This window comes from Egretta garzetta, unplaced genomic scaffold, assembly GCF_000687185.1.
Source record: "Egretta garzetta isolate BGI_Z169 unplaced genomic scaffold, ASM68718v1 scaffold61, whole genome shotgun sequence".
Lineage (NCBI taxonomy): Eukaryota > Metazoa > Chordata > Aves > Pelecaniformes > Ardeidae > Egretta > Egretta garzetta.
In genome coordinates, this window is record NW_009258620.1 from 340140 (window position 1) to 360438 (window position 20299).

Genomic DNA, 20299 nt, shown 5'->3' on the forward strand with positions numbered 1-20299 from the left:
CCCGCCGTTCGCCTCTCCCAGGTGGTTTCGCCAGCGGAGGCTTTGGCAGGGGCGAGCTGGGCCCCAAAGTAAGGAAACATCTCAAAACCCGGCCTCCATCGTATGCGCCTTTGCGTCGCTGCTTGTGAATACACGTTCACAAACGCACATACCATCAACTGGGGAACGAACAACTACTGAAAAAGAACGTTGCAGATGCCTGATAAATTATTGGACCTAAAAGCAAAATGCCTAAGTCTGCTGTTACAACGGGTTCAAGTCGTTTCTGCACCTCTTGCGTATTTTGCACCACTGGCGAGCTGGGTTCTGGCTACTAGCCAGCGTCAACCTCCCAGCAGATGTTTGGATTACCAAAAGCCCAGACAGTATTAAAAAACAGCTGTTGTCACGAGCATTGAACATGTTGAAGTGAGTCACTGTTCCTCAAATACTACAGGGAAACAGTTTAAACAAATGCAGGTTTCCCCATCTCTTTTTGAAGAAAAAAAAGCCACGCTACTTTACTATAGTTTCTGAAATGAGTAGGCAGCGTGCTGTGTCCTGCTGCAAGAAACAAGAAGAGTGTGAAGAGATGAGCTTTTTCTCAAGGCCTTTGATGAGTTCAGAACTGCAATGAACCTCTCACGGAGCAGGCAAGCAGACTTGCGAGACAAGGGAGCTGTGCATCCACTCCTCTGCCAGGATGTCTGCCAGCTAAAAACGGCCCGACTAGAATGCATCAGGGATCGTATTTTCAGTCCACGTCTGTTAAAAGTCGGTTACCTGCCTGCATAGCAAAAGCACTGAGCTTAAGAGGCATCAAACTTAGCATTTCATAATTCTACTGACACCCAAATTTTTCAGGGCAAGCACACCAGGAGGCCAGTTCAACTGGCACCAACCTGCAGTGCTGCTAGAAGAGCTCTGTCTCCTTTCAGTCCCATTCCACCAGTCCCACCACACCACAAGTACACATGAAGCAAGTGGCAATGGGGAAGTGGCTGAGGCTGGAATTAATTCTGACAAGCAGGTGGAAGGGTTGTCTGTGGCATTAGTCTCAATCCCCCCTTCCCCAGCCTACTTCTCTCTGTGGCTGCAAAAGTTACGGCAGCTGCAGTAAGCAGGAGGCATTGCGGGGTGGTAGCGATGGTGCTTTCCTGCATCAGCGTGTGTATGCTGGCTAACAGCGACTGCGAGGTGGGATGGCTTCCCAAAGCCCACGCAGCGAGTCAGAGGTAACGCCAGCGCTGACTTTGGAGATGTTGGGGATGGCCGGCTCTGGCACGAGCTCAGTGCACAGAGCTTATGTGACCGAGGGTCTGGGACACGAAGCACAAGTGACACTGCAGCCGTGTTATCAACCCTGTCCCTGGCTTGTGATGACAGGGCACCCTGCATGCAGTTTGCCCAACTTTTCCTTTGATTTTTGGATACTTATGGTAACTTTTACAGCTATTTGGGATGGACAAAACAAGCTGAAAGGAAGTGAAAGCTCCTTTAGACATGAAAAGTAGGGAAGTACAGTTGTGAAATACAAACATCAGACTTCTTTTTTCATAATGACAGAGTTTGGGGGTTTCTAGCATTGGTGGCTGGGGGACAGAGTTACTTACTTTTCTCCGCTGTGAAGTGATCGCAGGTGGTCTCTCGACATGAACTGACTTCACAGTACGGCAACTGCCTCTGTTTCCTACACATCACCACTCCTGTTCTACTGCTCCAGGTTTCACCTGACACAGCAGATCATGCTTCTCTGAGAAAGGACAGCGGCTGCTTGTGTTACAGGAAGGTCCCAGCTTGACTCGCCTTGCCCTGGAATGGGTTCCACAAGTCAAAATTTATTGGTATTATTTGCAATGGGATTTTTGCTGTTAGAAACCTCTCAGGCTTTGGCCAGCGTTCAGCCCCAATACAGCACAATAAAATAATAAAAGAGTTCTTTTTAGGCAAGAAATCAGTAGTGCTGTCTACCACTGTGATCTAACTGCAGCTGGGAAAACCGAGGGGTCATCCTCCTTAAGGTGCAGCTCATGGCTGACTGGGAAGTGCGTATTTAGCTCAGCAGAATTCCTGTAATCAGGTCATTCCTGACTCATCTCCCCAACTGTGGACCAAGTGGGGATTTTTCCCCATGTCCCCACCACCATTTCAGAATACCTGTCTGAACCTTCTGGCTGGCTCCAGTCCAAAGCTGTAATTCCAGGTCAGGAATCCTGGATCTGCCTCAGTTCAGTGTCCACCTAACCCTAAAGGACGTGGGATGATCGTGGTTGCTTTGGGACAGCACCTACAGAACATTCCCAGGGTGCTCTCTACCTGAAGCGTGCTGTATGATTTCTACGACTCGGGGATCTCTCTGTATGGAGGCTGGTGACCTGTGGGGTTTTTTTCTGGCTGGAGAATGGAAATCAGTTCTATCACTGTCACACAGTTACACGCCCAGATTTGCATTCAGATAGCTGATGCCTGGGGCTGATGATTTTGCTGAAGACCTTAACTGCTTTAAGAAGGAACAAGCCGCCTGCATTAGGGTTCTGAGGCAAACCAGGTGCGTGCAGCTTCTCTGCCCTTTGAGAGTAGCGACCAGCACATGAAGACTGCACATTCCTCTTTCAAACCATCACCCACCAGCTACAAAGGTGCTGTGCAGAACACTGAGCTTCCATTAACACAATGTTAAATTCTACCCATAGAAGCCACTTGGAAAACGTGGCCAGAATTAAAAGTAAGATCCCCTAGTACATATAGTGAAATGAAATTACTCCAGTTTAAGTGATATTGAAGGCATTGGACAGGGACAACTCTTTGTTCCTTCTACCTTTGCTTATTTCTAAAGCTCCACTTTTAGGAAGCATCAATAAAAGAATACACAAGCAGCTGTCAGTAGCACATCAGTGGTGCCTTTTTAAAAGGACTCTGGTACGAAAACGCTGAGTAACATTTTGTGTGGGCAAAACCTTTACGTGTAAACAGAAGCAACAGACCTGCAGAGTCCCAAGCTTTACAGCATCAAGGAATTGCTGAAATCATCCTTACAAATGTAGTTCAGATACTGGTGAGAGAAGCAATAGGTTAAGTAGCTTATGCATCAGGTTAGACAACTGAAGTTTAGAAGAACTCTACTCCAGTATTACTGGAAGAACTAAACTCTCTACATTGCTTTTATGCTTCCTCAAGTTACCCCACTCCTCTCTCCACATACAATCAATGGCAATGTCACACACAGAAACTGGGAGGTGGAAAAGATTTTATGAAGTCTCCAGCACTGCCTGACACCTGATACCTGAGCATCAAAATGAAGCAAACAAAATCGCACAAAGCATACACTTGAAAAAAACCAAAAATTCTGCTTTAACCATCCAAGGGGAAAGTGTTTTTACAGTAACTGTGACCCCTGGTGGCTAAAAATAATATACAAAAAAGTTTAAACTTCGTTTATAAACTTTGCAAGGGCTTTAGCTTCATGAAATTGTATTCATACTGCAATATTAAAAAAAATTGTATATATGTAAATAATGCTTTGCAGTAAGGACTTCTTAGTGTTCTAACTACTCTGAGAATCGTTTTACATAATTATAGAAGGTTAATTAGCAGGTTCTGTGTATGGCAAGCCAATTCACTTGCTGGATACCAATAACAACATCATTACTGCTACCACTTACGTTATAGGAACGTCTCAAACCCCCAGCGTCTATCGCTTTACAAAGTTACTGCCAAGAGCTCCAGAGTGAAAGGGCGTACAGGGACTCTGTCGCTTAATGGTACCTCCTACCAGAGACACGGCATTCCCTCCTGCAGTGAGAAGCATACATATGGCAAATCAGTGATAAAACACGGCGGAACAAAGCATTCCTTGTCATAACCAAAGACAAATGAAGCACATGTAAGCAAGCAACATGTGATTTCCCGCTGACGTAGCTGCATTAGGTATTTCTATCCAAAACATTCCGTAACTTTGTAGGTAAATCACAAAGCTATCATATTTCTCCTATCCAAAGATAATGTTTTTCACCTAAGTTTGTGCCTGCACAAACTTAGTTTATTATCACAATTAGCTTGTTATTGTAAGAAGGGAATTTACACTGAGCTGCAGGTAACTTCCCTGGCCCGGAGACACATCCTAGGGGTATAAATTGGTGCTGGCTGAGGCTCACTTCCCACAAGCTCTGGAGAGGGATGCTCGAGGAGCCCTACTTCAGGCAGGCACAGCAGCAAGAAGAGGTCATGCCCGGGTTTTGTGTCCCTACCTAGGTAGCACTCACCTGGACACAGCCGCAGGACCTCCACAGCTCTACCACCACTGCTGCATCCTGCAGCCAGGAGAACTGCCGTACAGCTCGCTCCCCAGGCTTTGCAGGACGGCTTGTTTGCCCTGCTGAGCTCTTGGAGAAGAAATTTTGGGAAAGCATCAGAGGATACACAGCACTGCAGCCCCTCAGTCTGTTTCCTCTCAGCATCAGGTGAAAAAAATCACATGAAAGGAGGAGCCACATTCCAGCTGCTGCCTATGGGGAGACCAGAGGGCCAGCTTTAAAGCTTTATTACCCAGGTTTTGTGTGGACAGGAGGGGCAGTGGCTGAGGAAATGCTCGATATGATTCAGCTGAGAGAACCTGTGTGACAGTAGCACTTGCATACTTCTTGGGGTTCAGGGTACAAGGGACTCACGTGATGGGAGTCGTGAGAATATATACAGTCGACGAGAATGTGAGCTCCTTGCGCTTTACAAAAAATCCCGCTTCTTTGGAAGGCAACCTATTAGTCTTTTTTAGGGGCACAAGTGGCTGTGTATCCCTCAGAGGGAGAGGACCCAGACAGAAGTTGCACACAAATGCATTTTATTGCTCGCTACAAACACAGAGACGCATACACAGTATGCATGTAAGCCCTAGGGCTGTCCCAGTAGTGGGAGAAACACTATCCACCATGAATTAAACCACTCCATACAGACAAAAATCATTATTATAATGAAAATGCAAGAAAAAGCATACCTTACACCCAAAATGTATAACATTGACCAGTGAAGCCTTTTGCCTACTACCTTGTCTTTAACATAAAGCAGTAACGTACTCTTTTTCTAAATTGAAAAAAGCAGCAAAACAGTAGAAATATTCCACATAGTTTCCTAGCTTCTGTTCATCCTTCACACCTTGTGTACTAGGACTATGGAAGGGTCACTGGGGAAAAATCCCAAGCAAAACAAAAACCGTCTTTGATGCCGTACAAGTTATAAGCAAACAGAGGGAAACCGATTTTAATCAAGCGTGCATGAACCAAGGGGTAATAAATTTATCCTCTGGAGTGACTGAGCAAACAAGCGTCGCTAGTCAAGCCAGAGCAAAGCCGAGAGAAATCTCTCCTACAGCAACTCTTGTCCGTCACAACTGTAACATTTACGAAAATACCCTCCTTCATTTTGGAGACATTCGCCCCCTGACGGGGCAGCGTGCTGCGTGCTGTTACCGCCAGCGCCTACGCAGCTTCAACACCGCTCAACAGAATACCCAAACTTTTGCCAAAGGATCCCATGAAAGTCAAAAGTACGCCATTCTTTTCACACATAAATAAAATACACAGGGAAATAAAATTCCCTACAGAAGAGAGGATCGGAGCTGGACTATCAGATGCAGTCAGGTCCTTCCTCGGGACTGTAAAAGGCAAAGGTCCGCCACGGAAGGATGCCCCTGACTACCAGGGCCTCCAGAGAGTACTGGCATCTTTCGGAGATGCTTGCTTCAGGGTGCTGGGGTTCCCAGGGGAAAAGGCGACCTCCGTAGCAGCCGATGGGCTCTTCTGGAAGTGGCTTAAAAGTTTGGTCTGCGTTTCAGTTCGGACTTTATGAAGAGAGAGGAAATGGAAAGCTTCTTGCAAACACCTAGAATAGCCCTCTCTGAAGTCAAACTGAGAGCTTTTATGGAAGGATCCTGCAGCTAGAGACAGGAAGAGAAGAGGGAGGGGGACAAAAGAATAGTTTAGAGCAATTGTTCGTGGCTAGAGATACATAAAACTGTCACGGATTCGCAGTAAGCTAAAGACTGAAACAAAATTCCATACTCACTCTTCATCTGCAGCTGGCTCTGCTGCTTCAGGTAGCTGACGGTCATCTCCAGGATGTCGGCTTTCTCCAGCTTGGAGTTGGGCTGGTGTCTCTGAAACTCCTTCTCCAGGAGCAGTTTCAGCTGCTCGATGCTGCTGTTAATCCGGTCACGGCGCAGCTTTTCTACAATGGGTTTCCTGAGCTGTAACACAAAAAGGGAAGAGAACAGTTAGCGGTGAGGCTTTTCCCTTCCCATCTCTGTGTAGCCTGCTGCCTGACACTGTTCCTAAACTTACTTTGTTTTTCTCCTTTGGTGTCAGCAGGTTGTCGGGCTCCATGAAAACAGTGCTGGGAGCCATCTGTCCTGAGAAAGGAAGGAAGGTCTCCGAGTGGAAGTCCAGGGGAAGCGTGTTGCTGGAAGCTGCTCTGCCCGATATTTATACCGTGCAACCTCTCTGAGAGGCTGTGGGTCTCTGGCGCGGCGGAGTTTCCCACACTCCACAGCCAATCGGGGAGACAGGCAGCACAATAAGAGAAGCAGCCATTCTTGCATGCTCCATTGCCAGTGAATAGCCCGGGGATAATGACCTTCTCCCAGATGAGCAGGTGGGGAGTGTGTGGTGCGTGAAAGGCTGGGATCAGAATTACGTGTCAGAAGCTGGGAAAGAGCTGGCCTTCAATGGGAAGAGGCTGCTGACTAATGCCGCAGATCAATAGCATTCCAGACGCGGCCCTGGGTTCACATGCGTGGAGGAAGGAGGAGGTCAGCTGCCCGTGGCGGGAAATAAACTGCTGCGGGCAGACCACGGCGTGGGGCTGCATTCCTCTCCGGGGACGCACGCAGGCACACGCTTCAGCATGCACATACGAGCATGTTCTGGCTTTCTGAGTTAAAGAGCAGAGTTTCTTTAAATCCCCTCACCTTGTTTTCTCAGTAAGCCAGAGCCAGTTGTTCTCCCTCACGTGGCTGTGGCACCAGTTTTCCCATGTGAAACAGAAAACAGCTTTTCCAGTTTGGCTTACTGCAAATAAATACACTTAACTGTAAGTACACACAGTTATTGAAAACAGTTTCTGTTTTGATCTTTGTTCTCTTCCCTTGGCACCTTACACACCTCCTCAGAACACTCTCAAGCCATGTCACAAGCACTTTAAGTTTCTGTTTTCAAATACCTGCAAGAGAAATCCGCAAGGAGAAGGATCTTGGAGTGTTTGGGGATCAATTTAGACTCACATGCTGCTTTCTTACTTCCTCCCCAACATGTGTCTTACTCTAGTTATTTTCATTTAATCTATGCACAAAGGAAAACTGAGTGCAGAAGAAATTCACATAGCCCATAAAATTATTAGAAACCGAATTCCTGATCCCTCATTCTCCACCGGGGCAGTTTCTACACTGAGGTGCACAGTCTTTGCTCAGTAGATGCCTGCAACTGGAAGAGTTAACGGTCTTGCTACTTGTATGCTATAAACACAGAGCCAGAGTTTCATGTAGGAAGACCCGAACCAGACCTGCCTGCATTTATCTGCCCATGCGAGTGCTGCTGTCCCTTATGAGCTCCAACCTCACACGAGCAGCGGAAGAAGGAAAAGGCAGCAGAACGTTTTCTGAATCCTCCGTACATGCTCCCTGGCCTGTGCAGAGCAAGGCTGTCGGCAACGTTGCCCCGTTACACCACGAGAAGGCCGAAGCGGGCAGGCGGCAACATTAACCACACATCTAGAACCGGTCCCCGATTTACTCCAAATGTGCTGGGAGACTGGATCAGTTCAACACCTTTCTCTGTGACCGTCAGGATCTCCCTCTATAAGATTCAATACAGGAATAATAATAATCAGATAAATTACTGTCAAGTAACGCTAGGGTTTATGCCTGGGGCTCTCTTACCGAAAAAAAAAAGGGGAGTAAGTAAATACTGGTTTTGTTTACATTAATATATGTGTATGTGTGCTCACGTATATATTAACATATATGTGTGTGGTCACACATGTCTTTTAATGTGACTACACATACACACAGACACATCTCTCTCCCATTCCGCAACTCATTATCTGTAAGACCAGGTAAGGCTTAAATGACCTCTTCCAGGCTCTGCCTTTCCCTCCCTATTGTACTGCTCTTGAATAGGCTTCCTTCTTTTCGTACGGAGCAGCAGCTGTTGAGCTCTGAGTCTTTTATGTCAAGTTGTGGGAAAGCTTTTGTGGCACCATTTCACATGTTCTCCTCAAAGCTTGTGGATTATCTTTGAGCCCATGTAATGCCACCTCTGAAACCAATCTTTCGCTCTGTGCATCCCTCTTGGGGAGATTCCCTGAAACAGAAACTCCTGAGTAGTCACTCATTTCTTGAGCTCGTTAATTAAGTGCGTGAAGAAGAAATGTGCCAACCCCATGATCAGCAGGGTCCACTAGCAGCTTTGCTGGAGACAGTTTCTGTTTTCCAGATCAACTCACTAATAAGCAGCCGTAGGAACAGCAATAATTTCCCCTTCCAGCACAAGTCGCATAAACAGGCACTCCAGTTTTAGTCCAACAAAGCTGTTTAAAGCGTCAGGTGCCTGCCCTGCAATTACCCACAGTACACAAGAAACTAAGGCTGCTTCTCAGCAATCTGTGCATCATCACATTCCTGCACCATAGGACTTTCATTTTGGGGGAGGACAAATTAAGTTTCCATGACAAAACTGTAGCAGAGCACATGTGTGACTTGAGTGACTTGGTCTGCCTGTTTCTGGGATGGTTCTGAAGATGGGAGGGAGGGAGGAAAGAGCTGGCTGCAGCCCCTCAGCCGAGCCAGGCCAGGCTGAATGCTTTGCCACTCACGTCTGCCACTGCTGATTCCACCTGGGATCTCTACAGCGGGATTTTACACATGGACCTTTTGTTTTTCCACTCAGCACCCAGGGGATTACAAAGTTAACTCCACGGGAGCAGTCATGCTAGCCTGAGCCACCTTGCTCTCCTTGGCCATGGTAGAAATTTTGCTTAATTCACTACTACACCGTTTGGCTCAAGTTAGAATGAAAACCTCGATCTCTTTTCTTGCTCCAAGAACGTAACTTCCATACACCCTCCTGAAGGAATAAATTGTATGAGATAAAAATGCCTACCTGACTTTTTACAGGATCCCAAGCATCAAGTCCTGTTCCATGTCTGTTTACTGTGCGCACTTGGGATGTGATGCACCTTTTTTTTTTTTCTCCTGCTGCTGAGTAATTACATGGTTAGGCACTGTGGCTGTAACCCAAGCCTTCAGCCTTCCTGCCTTTAACTCAGCCGCTGACTTGGTTTCAGAGCAAGGTGAGTTCAGGTCCCTTACAAAAAAAGCATAGTCCAGCAAAGACAGCACCAGCTTTCCCAGCAGGGATTCCAGAACAGCTCTGCTGCTCAACACTTGGCCAGTCTGAAGCCAAATGGAAAGGAGTAAGAGCCAGTCTTGGCCTGACTGCACTGCGGTAGAGGTTGTGCACTGGGCACAATCAAGGGGGCAGCGCTCAAAATTTCTTCTCCATTAGGATCCAAACTGACCTAAAGCCTGCTACTGAGTGGGCTGAATGCTAAATAACCTTCTGTGGCCTTGAGAAATTCACTTAATTATAGAGGCTGGAGGCCCCACATGTTTAGAACACGTGCGGTAATAAAAATGACAATATTCAGCATATTATTGTGAGGTGAATGTAGCAAAATCTCCCCCAGATTGTAAATCCACTGAGATTTCTATTTCCTCACTCAGTGTCACACATGAATTCTAAAGCATCTAAAATAAAAACTTATATATAAAATAGCTTTTTATTTTCTCTTTGGTTTCACAGTCTGTGAGAGGAAAAAATAGTAAATTACTGACCATCTTGGCAGAGTAACTCAAATTAGATGCTCAATTACCCAAAAGAGATGCTCTGCTTCTGCTTTTGTTGGAAATCCTAAAGGAAAGTGGTAACAAAAAATTCCTCCCTATTCTAAAGTTAGCAGAGTCAGTGGACTTTACACTAAGAATAAGGAATTCTGAATTACACACCTTCTGCAAGGGCTCCAAACATACACAGTATTGCATAGAAAACTCATTAGGATGCCAAGACTCTGGATAACATGTTTGAAATACAGCATTAGCCTTCCCCCAGAATCTCTGCCAGATGTTAGCTCTTTAGGAAGACTTAAAGATGCTGCTGCTTTCCCAAGCCTCAAGAGATGCTCATTGCTCCCATTGCTTCTCTCCTGATGCGTGCTGCCCAGATGGCCTTTGGGGAGCAGGGTTTCCCACTGAACACAATGCAGAGGCAAGCACCATTGCTAATGTGGTTTGTAGTCAGGCACACTTCCTTTGTGGCAGGAATGAATGTAGTTAAGAAATGGTGTGGGAAACCGAGAGGTACACAAACTTCCATGGCCTTATGTTAGTAAGTCATTCAGAAAGCTAAAACGCATGGGAGCAGGGACGGAGCAATGCTCCCGAACAGAGAACGGGAAAGACAGCAAAATGTAGGAGACTCAATTAGTGCTGAGTCCTACAGACCATCCCGAGGTGAAAAATAAAATGGGTCCAATCCTAAGGGCCTTACTTGGGTCCTCACTGAAGTCAGTACAAACTCTGGACTCCATGAAGGGTGAAGCAGACTGCTCGATTTGGCCTGCAGCTTTTGTACCTCCAGAGCTGTTTCCTGATCACCAGTTAATGGGTGTAAATACAAATTACCTCTACACCTGCAGTGGAATATATCAAAATCCTAGTCAGCAAAATTTGAGCCTGAATTTTCACCTGCCAGATACCAATACCAGAAACTTGTCTGTTGTTTCCCATTCCTTTCATCCAAGCAACACAAAATAGTTTAGAGGTATTAATGAAGAGAAAAGGTTCCCCATAGTATTGCTGGTATAAAATCGGATCTAATTTTCTTAAAAGCCAAGCCCAGCTCCTATAGCTCTATCTGGGTCACACAAAAGTATCACGATATCCTCGTGGTCACAGGAGTCATCTTCTTCCCTTAGCACTGTGCAGCAAAGAGGTGCAAAAACCCAACTGCAAAGCTGCCGTGATGGCTGCCTGAGTGGGACCTGCACCATTGGCGTTTCAAAGCTTGGTATTTCCAGGTTTGCTCAAGGACACCAGCTGAGACGTGGAGCTAGGGCATCGGTGCCCTGCTGTACCATTACGGGTGATGTGCTGCAATGGTTGCCGTCATATTTGGGCAGGCCAGCCTTTGATGAAAAGAATAGCAAGACAGAGGTGCTGAGCAACCTGGGGTGTGGGCAGTCTGACTGTCAGGTGGTACCTGGTAGCAGAGTCTCTTGGTATCTGCCAGTGATTCCACGGACGTCCTAGGAAAAAAAACCCACGTTATTCTGGGCAAAGCTGAAGTGAGGCAATGCCTCGCCTACAGCAGAAGATCTCCATGCTGGCAGGAGGAAACTGGTCATGTGTTAAACCCCATATTTAAATTACAGCAAACAGCAATCCAGATTAACATGCCAGAGCAATTAAGGATTGGAGGAGCTTCTGTATCCGTTTGCAACAGTTTGCATAAGCTTATGAGCAGCTTGACTAGTATCAAGGGTCTGGGTTTCCTGGGACATATTAAAAAAAGCTGGGGAATTAAAGTGGCAAGCAGACTACGTGGCTCAGAAGCCTTAGTGTGGGCTGAAACCACCTCTGCCACTTTCAGTGAGACAATTTTCTTTGGCCTTACTGGTGGGCCAGCAAGATTCTGCTCCTGCAGCTCCTTTCCCTGTCCTTGCCTCCCAGCCCTCCTGCGCTCTGCTGCTTGGCAGGCCCCGGTTTGAGTCTGGCACAATTTCTGTGCGCAGCTTCCTTCACTTTTTTTTCCTTTTACTTGGGGTTTATTTTCCTGTCATGAAGTTTTTATAATCTGATTTTTCGTTCTGTCACTCTTTTCCCCCTCTGTCTGTCACAGGCAGATGTGGCTTGAGGACAGGAGTGTCGTACAGCCCCGCAGACTGTGTGAGTTTGGAGCCCCTTCCAGTTTCCCACACTGCTCTCCTATTCACTGCATTCAGGCAGAGGATAAAGGAAGTGTGCCATGCTACAAGCTGAATTAGAAATGGTGTTTGACTTCCCTTTGTACTTCACAGAAACCTTGCTCTGGGTAGACCATCTGCATAGCACTCACTGTGGAGAAAACCATTGATCAAGGCCTGTCAGCCCAGCTGGGGGAACTTGGGAAAGTAATTCCTTGTGCCACTTCAGTTCTTTAGGGCTTAACATCTGGCTGGAGGGGGAGGCGACAGTTGATGGTTTAACAGTCTTGCTTCCTTTCAAGTTTGGGATGCTGTTTTGATCCCCGATAAGCCCTTCTGAAATCCTGATTTTAATAACATGGAAAGCATCCAGAAGACTAGGAATAATGCACTGGCTTTGCATTTCCAAAGTGCTTTACAAATGCCAGCTAATGAATTCTCCTCTGTGAGATAAGGATGCATTATTAGCAATGTTTTACAAAGGAAGAAAAATGAGGCAGACAGGAGAAAACCAAAATTTCAATATTTCCAATAGCCTGCTGGCTGCAGTGCTTCTATTGCCAAGTGGCTATTTGAGACATCTGGTTTGCAAAGATGCTCAGCACCCACTTTTGTTTTAATTGGGGCTTTGCAATCTCTGAAAAGGAGCCAACTCCCTAGCTTGTGGGAGAATTTGGATTACCGGCCTGGACCACACTTGCAGCCATGCACCACCTAGACAAGTGGGTGCAAAAGTTCTCCTTTGTGCTCAGGTTCAGGCGTGGGTTTTGAAAATGTTATTTAGTACAATTTGTTCCAGCCCGTGAAATGGCTGAAAAGGAAGATGCACTCAAATCCTTGCTCAAATACGTAATGATCTATTCAGCAGAAATTAACTCCATCTCTCTAGAAAGTAAACTAAGTTTTAATTTGTTTCTTCATGCTTCTGAAGACCTATCAAAACCTCTGTCTTAAGTTGCAGCTGTCTGTAGTCCTTGTGCGGATCTGTCTGTCAGCACCATCTAATTTCGATCAGCTGCCTCCCAGTGGTTATGGTGATTCTGGGCTTGGAGCTCCTCGGAGGAGAGGATGCAGTGTGCCCCAAATTACATGAGATCCCTGAGTTTATAAGGGAATTCGGAATCTGCAGATATAAGGAAATCTATATAGGGGAATTTATAAGGAATCTGCAGCTACGGTGTGTGCTGATCATTGGTCGTACACAAAAGATGTCTGCGCGGCCTCCTGATGGCAGCTCCTGGCGACTTCACGCCAGATTCCCCGTACCTAGTGCTGCAGATGATTGTAGGGCACGGGTTTTGCTTCCAGCTACACTGGAGATGTTCCAGTGGTCCTGGTCCTATTCTTAACCCTCTCTAGACTATTTTCTTTAGAGTGTGGCTCTGTTTTTTGCACTAGATTCCCCTGATCCTGACATCCGACGGCATGCCTTGCCCTGTGGCATGGTGGTGAGGGCACCCAACTCTGCCTTGTATGCCCCGTGAGGACCAAGGTCTGCCACTTCTTGCACGTGCCCCTCTGCTAGTCCTTTGCCTGGCTCAGAACTAGGTTAATCTAGCTTTTGAAAAACTGTTCTTGCCTGCAAGGCAGGTGCCTGCTTTGATCAGACATGATCTCTTCATCCTACTGCCAGCTGAAGATGGCTAAGACGTTCCTCAGACCTCCATATCCACCTGCCTGGCAGGGCAGGACCTGACACTGAGCCCCATGACACCGTCACTGGACACACATCCATTGCACTCCGCGGTGTGGTGACTGGCAGCCACCAAGCATGAGAAGTGGATTGCGGTAGGAGCTTACATCCCAAAACTCAGGCTGAGCTGAAGGGAAGGGGAGAAATTCACTGGGCCAGATGGGAGGATCAGCTTCAGGTTACAAACTCGTTCCCAAGGTAGGGAACAATCAAACGAGGCTCAGGGGACACCAGGGAAGCCTGTGGCTGTTATCTCCCCTCTCCACCACTGCCCTAGCCTGAGCTGAGTGATTAAATACCTGACACATGCAGATAGGATTAATTGCTGCTCTTAGAAGGGGAGAGGTGACCGCCCTGCTGTCTGGCACGAACACACCATTCCTGTCCTGTCAATGACAGCAAGTGTTTGCTGGGGCCAGACCTCCCAAACCACACTCCCAATTCTCAACCTGCTCTTCTGAAATATTCTCTCTGCAGGATACCTTCTCCTTGCCAAAACGCTTGGCAGCACTATTTGCTAAGTCCTGTGATTTTTGTCATGAGACTCATAATACTTATGGCCTTTAGTAAGACTTCAGGTCCAAGCCTCACGATTCTATGAAGAGAGAAAATTAATTATAGCAATCCAAACAAAGTCCAAATGCTCAGTATGCTCAAAAGAGAAGTAAAAAAAGAAAAGAAAAAAATCCATCAAAATACTTCTATTGTTATTAGAAACGTTGGAATATTTCTGTTAAATCCCTATGACTTTCAGCCTGTTTCTTGAAGCCCAAATTTTTGACATCTGAAAGGTTGGCAGTAATGCCAGGTCCTCAGGGATGCTGAGCCCATGGCAAGAACTGAACACCACCGACTTCCAAAAAACCCCACCCAAGACAACGAAGGACGTGCATGAGCTCGGCAGCGTCAGCGTTTGCTGCCCCTGCTTCATTGCTGGTGACAGGCTGTCCTCCCTCGGCCGGCGCCGAGCGGGCACCTGACTGATGGGGTCTGCCTATTCCAGAGGACTTTTGGGGAGCGTGTGCTCCCACTGAAGTCAGCAGCACCTGGGGTTCTTTAGCACAAAACTCAAAACCACCTGGTAGCACGTGTGAGAGATCTGCTGGGTCGCAGCCCTGCTGCCGAGATGGGAACAGTTACGTTACCGAGATCATCACAAACTTAGCACTGACAGGCGTCACTACAGAGCAAGGTGTAGCCAAGTGCCCTGGTAAAAGCAGAAGGATAGGATATATTCTGTGGTTGTTTTATCTGGGTTTTTGAAGGAGGAGGGTGGTAAACACATAACATGGTGGCTCCCGCAAAGCCTGCTCCCAGGGCAATGTGTTCCTTTGAGACATAATTGATTCCTGCCATCAGGCACCAGCCTGCTCTCCCCCAGGGTCAGCGCTTTCCCACATCCAACCCCATTATCCCACAGACCATGCCTTTTGTACAACACACTCCAGCTATTCATGTGCAAAGCAGCTGTAATCCCCAGACCTTTCAGAGTCAATATACCAGGAAATAATAAATCCCTCTTGTGCACTCTTGAATATGCTGAAAGGTGACTTGTGGGAATTTCAGCTGGGCAGAAAAATAATAAATTCTTCCTAATTTTTAATTATTTGGAATACTCACTGTAGAAAGACTATGTCATTGGTGCATGACTATTTCAGGGTCACCCACACAAGCAGCGATAGAAATTGCTTTTGCCTCCAATAACCCTGAAAACGCAGATCAAATTGTCTCATATGTTTCCTAATGATCAAAGTCCATTTGCCTTCACTTATGCACCTGGGAATGGCAGTATATTAAGCATTCTGGATCTAAAGAAAAACTAATTTAAAAAGGTTAAACCTGTGAAGAATGTACTTTACAGTAATAAAAGACCCCTTTTTGCCAGGGTTCTAATGTCTAAAGGAGGCAAGATAATGCCATGCTAATGACATTTAATGGAATATTTTATACAATAGGTCTAATAAAAACATAACCTTTTCCCCTGAAAGAGACAGATTTCACTACACTTCCACGCTGTTGGTTCGGAATTATGCTCGGCTTGTGAGAGCAGAAGCCGCCAATCCTGAATAGCAAGTTTGGCAGGATCATTTCTTTACATATTACCTCCCGTGCCAAACCATTTTTTAAACCATTTACTGTGTAGAATGTTGTTATCACTGAAACGCCCCAAGCAGAACACGGTGGGCAGGGTTAGGTGCACCTGGGGAAGCGATCTCCGTCTGTGACACCAAAGTAAGCAGTGGCTCCTAAGTTAAAATCTGTCAAATGATCATTAGGGTTCACCTCAATTAGACAGTACCCTGTCTTTTCAAACCTTATCCAGGAAACCTCCATGGAGCGAGTCATGAGAGTATGAGGATGATGAAGGGATGTGGCAATACTGCAGGGATTTGCGGTGCTAAAATCCAGGAAATCTTAAACATTAGGACACATCCGCCCAGCAATAGCGAGGTGCGAGTGTGGCACAGCATACAGACCCAGTAATTCCATCAAGCATTCAAAGATAATGGTTTCCGCACAGATGTGTCCTGCCAGCTCTACTTGGGACGCTGGTAGGTATTGTCATTGCCACTGCCTTCCTCAGTCACACTGCACATTCCCTGTGAAAATGAGATCAGGCCTAGCTTGGTCCTAAAAAGCCTTCCATTTTACCTGTGTCAATAAGCCTTTCCAGCAACGAAACCCATGGGCTGGCCTGACGAAGAGACAAAAGCCCACTGGGGATCAGATCTCATTCAGGACAGACCCTGCAAGGCTCTGCTTTCCAGGCAGCCGTGGTGACAAAGGGGTGGCCCACAAAAGAAGTATCTCTGCCAGGGTCCCAGCATCTGGGGAGACAAGACACTCCTCCACAAGACAGTGAGAAGAGGCTGCCCTCAGCTCTTCCACTGCAGAGGAGCACTGTCCCCAGAGATGCTCCTTCTCCACTTGGTTCTCGCAGGTGGTCAAGCAATATCCCCAAGTGGTGCCAGGAAAGCACAAGGGCCACTTCATCCCTGTCCCTACCTCCCACCACAGACACTGGCTCAGCTCCTGGTTCCAAGAGGGCTCTGTGAAAGAGCTAACAGCACCGCTCCTGTTTCCCAGAAGAGCAGCTGGAGGCATGGTGAAGCAAACCAGCGGCCCCCTGGGGACAGCCAGTGCTGCGTCCGAGCTCGCTATTCCTCCAGCCATGTGAACCAGCACCTCTGCCCCCTTGCCCCGTGTTGCCTCCTTCTCCTGGTAAACACAGATCCCTGAGAAACCCCTGCTCTGCCTGGTGCAACCAGTGCTTTTCAGCCTTGCTTGGTGAAAAAGCCATGCGAGTTCATCGTGCCTTGACAGAAGCGCAGGCTCCACAAAGGAGTTATTAGCACCAGGCTGCGTGGGTTTGAATTTCTCTGCGTTTCCCATACTTTTCCCCCATTGATAACATTTCTTGTTGGGACAATAGAAGTGTGCCATGCAACTACTCACGACATTAGTGATGGTGCTTGAGCCTGAATGATTTAAAGGGAAAGAATCCAACTCCCAAAAGACCATCTGGCCATCAGTTATAATACAGCAATAAAGGTCAGGGCTGCTTCTCAGGAGTTGGGAGAAAGATTGGTTTTGACACTGAAGAGTCTCTTCAACCAGCTTGGTACAAGCCTACCTGTCAGCTCCTAGCTCCAAGGCCTGCTGCTATTGCTCCCTCGCTAGGAAAGGGATAAGTCAGGACACCAACTTTTGGAGGAAGGCCAGCCAAAGAGCACAGGAAAAAGGGCAACACCTTATTACAGCTGGCAAAAGCTAGGGCATGGTCTCTGAGCCGTATCTTATTCTGTACCATAATCCTTTGACTGCTTCAAAGTGTCCATGAGATGTCTTGTCTCCTGGCTTTCCCACAACACAGGGAATAAAGGGCTCCAAGGACAACATCTGCCCTTCACAAAGAGCTAAGCCCATTCAGGCCCAGACAATGAAAAGCACGAAGCTGGCTCTTTCGGTGACACCTCCCTCCTTCCCGTCAACTGCCCGTTAAACTCAGGCTTCACTCCAGGATTTCCAAGTAAGAAATTTGGCTTTCTTACCTCACTGCACACCTCCCGCCACTGTTTCCATTTCCAGATGCTCAGCTGCGCTCCCGTGCACCGGCCGTGCACCAGGAGAAGATGAGCACGCCTCTGCCTCGGGCGCTACAGGCTGGGCCCTCGGATGGCAGGAGCTTTTCTCAGGTAGGTTCTGGGTTATTTTCAGTGCTGCCTCAAAGACTGTATCTGGGCAGAGATTCTTCTCAATAGACAAAATCAAATTGACCTGAAGTGACCACACAACTCCATTCTTTTTCTTGCCTTTACCACAAAAGAAATAATGTTTGCTTAACTTCCATTGAAATTTTCATGCAAATACAAGCAAGCAGCACAATCCCTATTTTCCAGATAAGAAAATGGAGTGGGGATGACATGCTGCAGGTTACTCAGGGGGGCAATTATGTGGCCTCTGGGGTCTCACGTTCTGCAAATCGCGGCAGGTCCGGTCTGCAGTGGGGCAGCGTGATGCTCCTCGGTCAGAGAACAGAGTGCACCATAAACCTCAGGCCAGAAGCAAAACTGACCTCCCTGAGGTCCTAAGATGGGCCTCAGCTACGAAATCCCATGCATGACCTGCCTCTGACTTCCCCAGGCCTAGGGCTTCTGGGTTGAATCTGATGCTATTCTTTAGCCCATCTTAACCATCCTGTAAATTGTGTGACAGAGAGAGCAGAAAAGGGAAAAGAAAGAGCTACAGGGTCAACGAGGCATGGGCGCAGTTCTGCTCGGAGGCGTGTGGCCGTCCTTAACGAAGGCGATGGGAACACTGGTGCAACAGGCTGACAGACCTCCATGTGTGAAAGGAGAAACAGTGGCTACCATCTCCATTTGCTTCCCATTCCCTATTTATTCACCCTGTCCATCCAACATCCCACCATCCTGACTCTAGATTCTCCACAGCATTTAGAAATGTCATGCAAACAAACCTGTCGTTTCACGCTAGTAACACTTTGGCTCACCCGTTAAAAGCGCAATGACTGTATGGACAAGCGCAAATACACCCAACACGCTGGCATACGGCACCTGGGGGGCCGGCTGTAGAGTGCCCTCTCTAGAAAGAGCGGAGAGATGCCCTAGGTGCTGTTGATTTTGACCCTAACAGTGCTCCCCTTCTTCTTTTCCCACCTTCCCCCAAAAGCACGCCTCCTCCACGCCAGAAATGCGACTGGCACATGCCGGGGCTCAGGAATGCAATTGCTCCCAGGCGACCAGCTGGAGGGTCAGGGTTTTCCCAGATCCCCGGGCAGCCCTGAGGAGCCGCGCTGCACACACCACCAGCCAGCGTGGGCAGAAGGTTATTCTCTCCAGGGCATTTGCGATCAATCTACCATGCGCTAATGATGCTCCCTCTATTGTTCAGCTGCGTGCCTGGATTGGCCGAGGGGCTGTGGGAAACGCCAGCGATCCCCAGGCTCACGTATCCGCCGAACCCCTCCGGCATATAAATAGAGGCAGTGGGGCGACTGCAAAAGCCCAGTCTGACGCTCAGCACAGCAGCCCGACGTGGGGGTCTGTGCCCAGGACTGAGAGCACTCAGAATGGCTCCCAGTAACACCATCATGATCCACATGGAGGAGAAACTGCTGCCAAAAGAAAAGAATAAAGTAAGTAGAGCCCTCGATGGGATTGGAAAGGCTGGTCTGCGCTCTATGGGCTGCTGCTATCAATTAAATACTACTTGGGAAAAGATAAGGAGGGAGAAAGTGGTCTGGGGGAAGGCAGATAGGTTAAAGAGAGATAAAGGAGACTATCTGGATTTTTAAAAATTAAATCGAGTGGGGAACAGGTAGTCAGCATGGCAAAGCTCTCCTACCAAAAGAAAGCATCTTTGAACACACGTGTATCAGGGCATCAGGAAGAGAAATTAGGTGAGGTCTCAGAAAATCCTTAACGATCTGCTCCACCTCTCTTACAGCTGAGGAAGCCGGTGGTGGAGAAAATGCGCCGCGACCGGATTAACAGCAGCATCGAGCAGCTGAAACTGCTCCTGGAGAAGGAGTTTCAGAGGCATCAGCCCAACTCCAAGCTAGAGAAAGCCGACATCCTAGAAGTGGCTGTCAGCTACCTGAAGCAGCAGAGCCAGCTGCAGAACCCGAGTGAGTGCAGGCACGCGTTGCGTGCCACCTAAAGTTGATTCCCGCAGGCCTTTGCCCTCCTGTTCAGCCCAGGGGCCATAACACACCAGGTCTGGCCGCATGAGCAAGGCTCATGCACTCAGGCTCTTGAAAGAAACTTAATGCACGAATCACCACTGTCCCATGTTTTGGTCATGATCTTAATCCACTACATTTGCTTTTCTTTCTTTTCTAGCATTCACTCACAAGAACCTCGAGCAGGACTTTAACAGTGGCTACCTGCGGTGCCTCAAGGAAGCAATGCATTTTCTGTCCTACTATGAACCCAAGAAGGAAACTCAGGTGCAGCTCATCAAGCATTTCTGCAAAGCCCAGATGGCTGCAGATGCCAGGTACTCTCCTGCTCTGCGTAGTCCACCCCTGTCACCCTGCCTGTTTGCCAGAAAGCAACCTGCCCAGAAGACTGTGGCTGCTGCTCCCTCCATCTGGGGGCC

The 20299-nt window shown here is 47.6% G+C and overlaps 3 protein-coding genes across 3 annotated transcripts in view; 1 reads left to right on the forward strand and 2 right to left on the reverse strand.

Annotated features, from left to right (window-relative positions):
- TNFRSF14 (TNF receptor superfamily member 14) overlaps positions 1-1110 on the reverse strand; it is an 8908-nt gene extending 7798 nt beyond the window's left edge. Inside the window, exon 1 of the mRNA XM_035903589.1 lies at positions 1061-1110. Within this exon, the coding sequence (XP_035759482.1) occupies positions 1061-1110 (50 nt within the window). The remainder of the gene's footprint in view (positions 1-1060) is intronic.
- A 4220-nt stretch (positions 1111-5330) lies between these two features.
- LOC104134554 (transcription factor HES-5) lies at positions 5331-19176 on the reverse strand. The gene is made up of 3 exons (XM_009648114.2): positions 6312-19176; positions 6037-6217; positions 5331-5908 (listed from the first exon to the last, which is right to left on the reverse strand). Exons 1-3 carry the CDS (start codon positions 6372-6374, stop codon positions 5667-5669), a joined length of 486 nt encoding a protein of 161 aa, XP_009646409.1. The 5' UTR covers positions 6375-19176; the 3' UTR covers positions 5331-5666.
- A 77-nt stretch (positions 19177-19253) lies between these two features.
- Positions 19254-20299, forward strand: part of LOC104134574 (transcription factor HES-5) — a 6921-nt gene continuing 5875 nt past the window's right edge. The window contains exons 1-3 of the mRNA XM_009648136.2: positions 19254-19334; positions 19646-19826; positions 20041-20296. Of these exons, the coding sequence (XP_009646431.1) occupies positions 19269-19334; positions 19646-19826; positions 20041-20296 (503 nt within the window). The 5' untranslated portion in view covers positions 19254-19268. The remainder of the gene's footprint in view (positions 19335-19645; positions 19827-20040; positions 20297-20299) is intronic.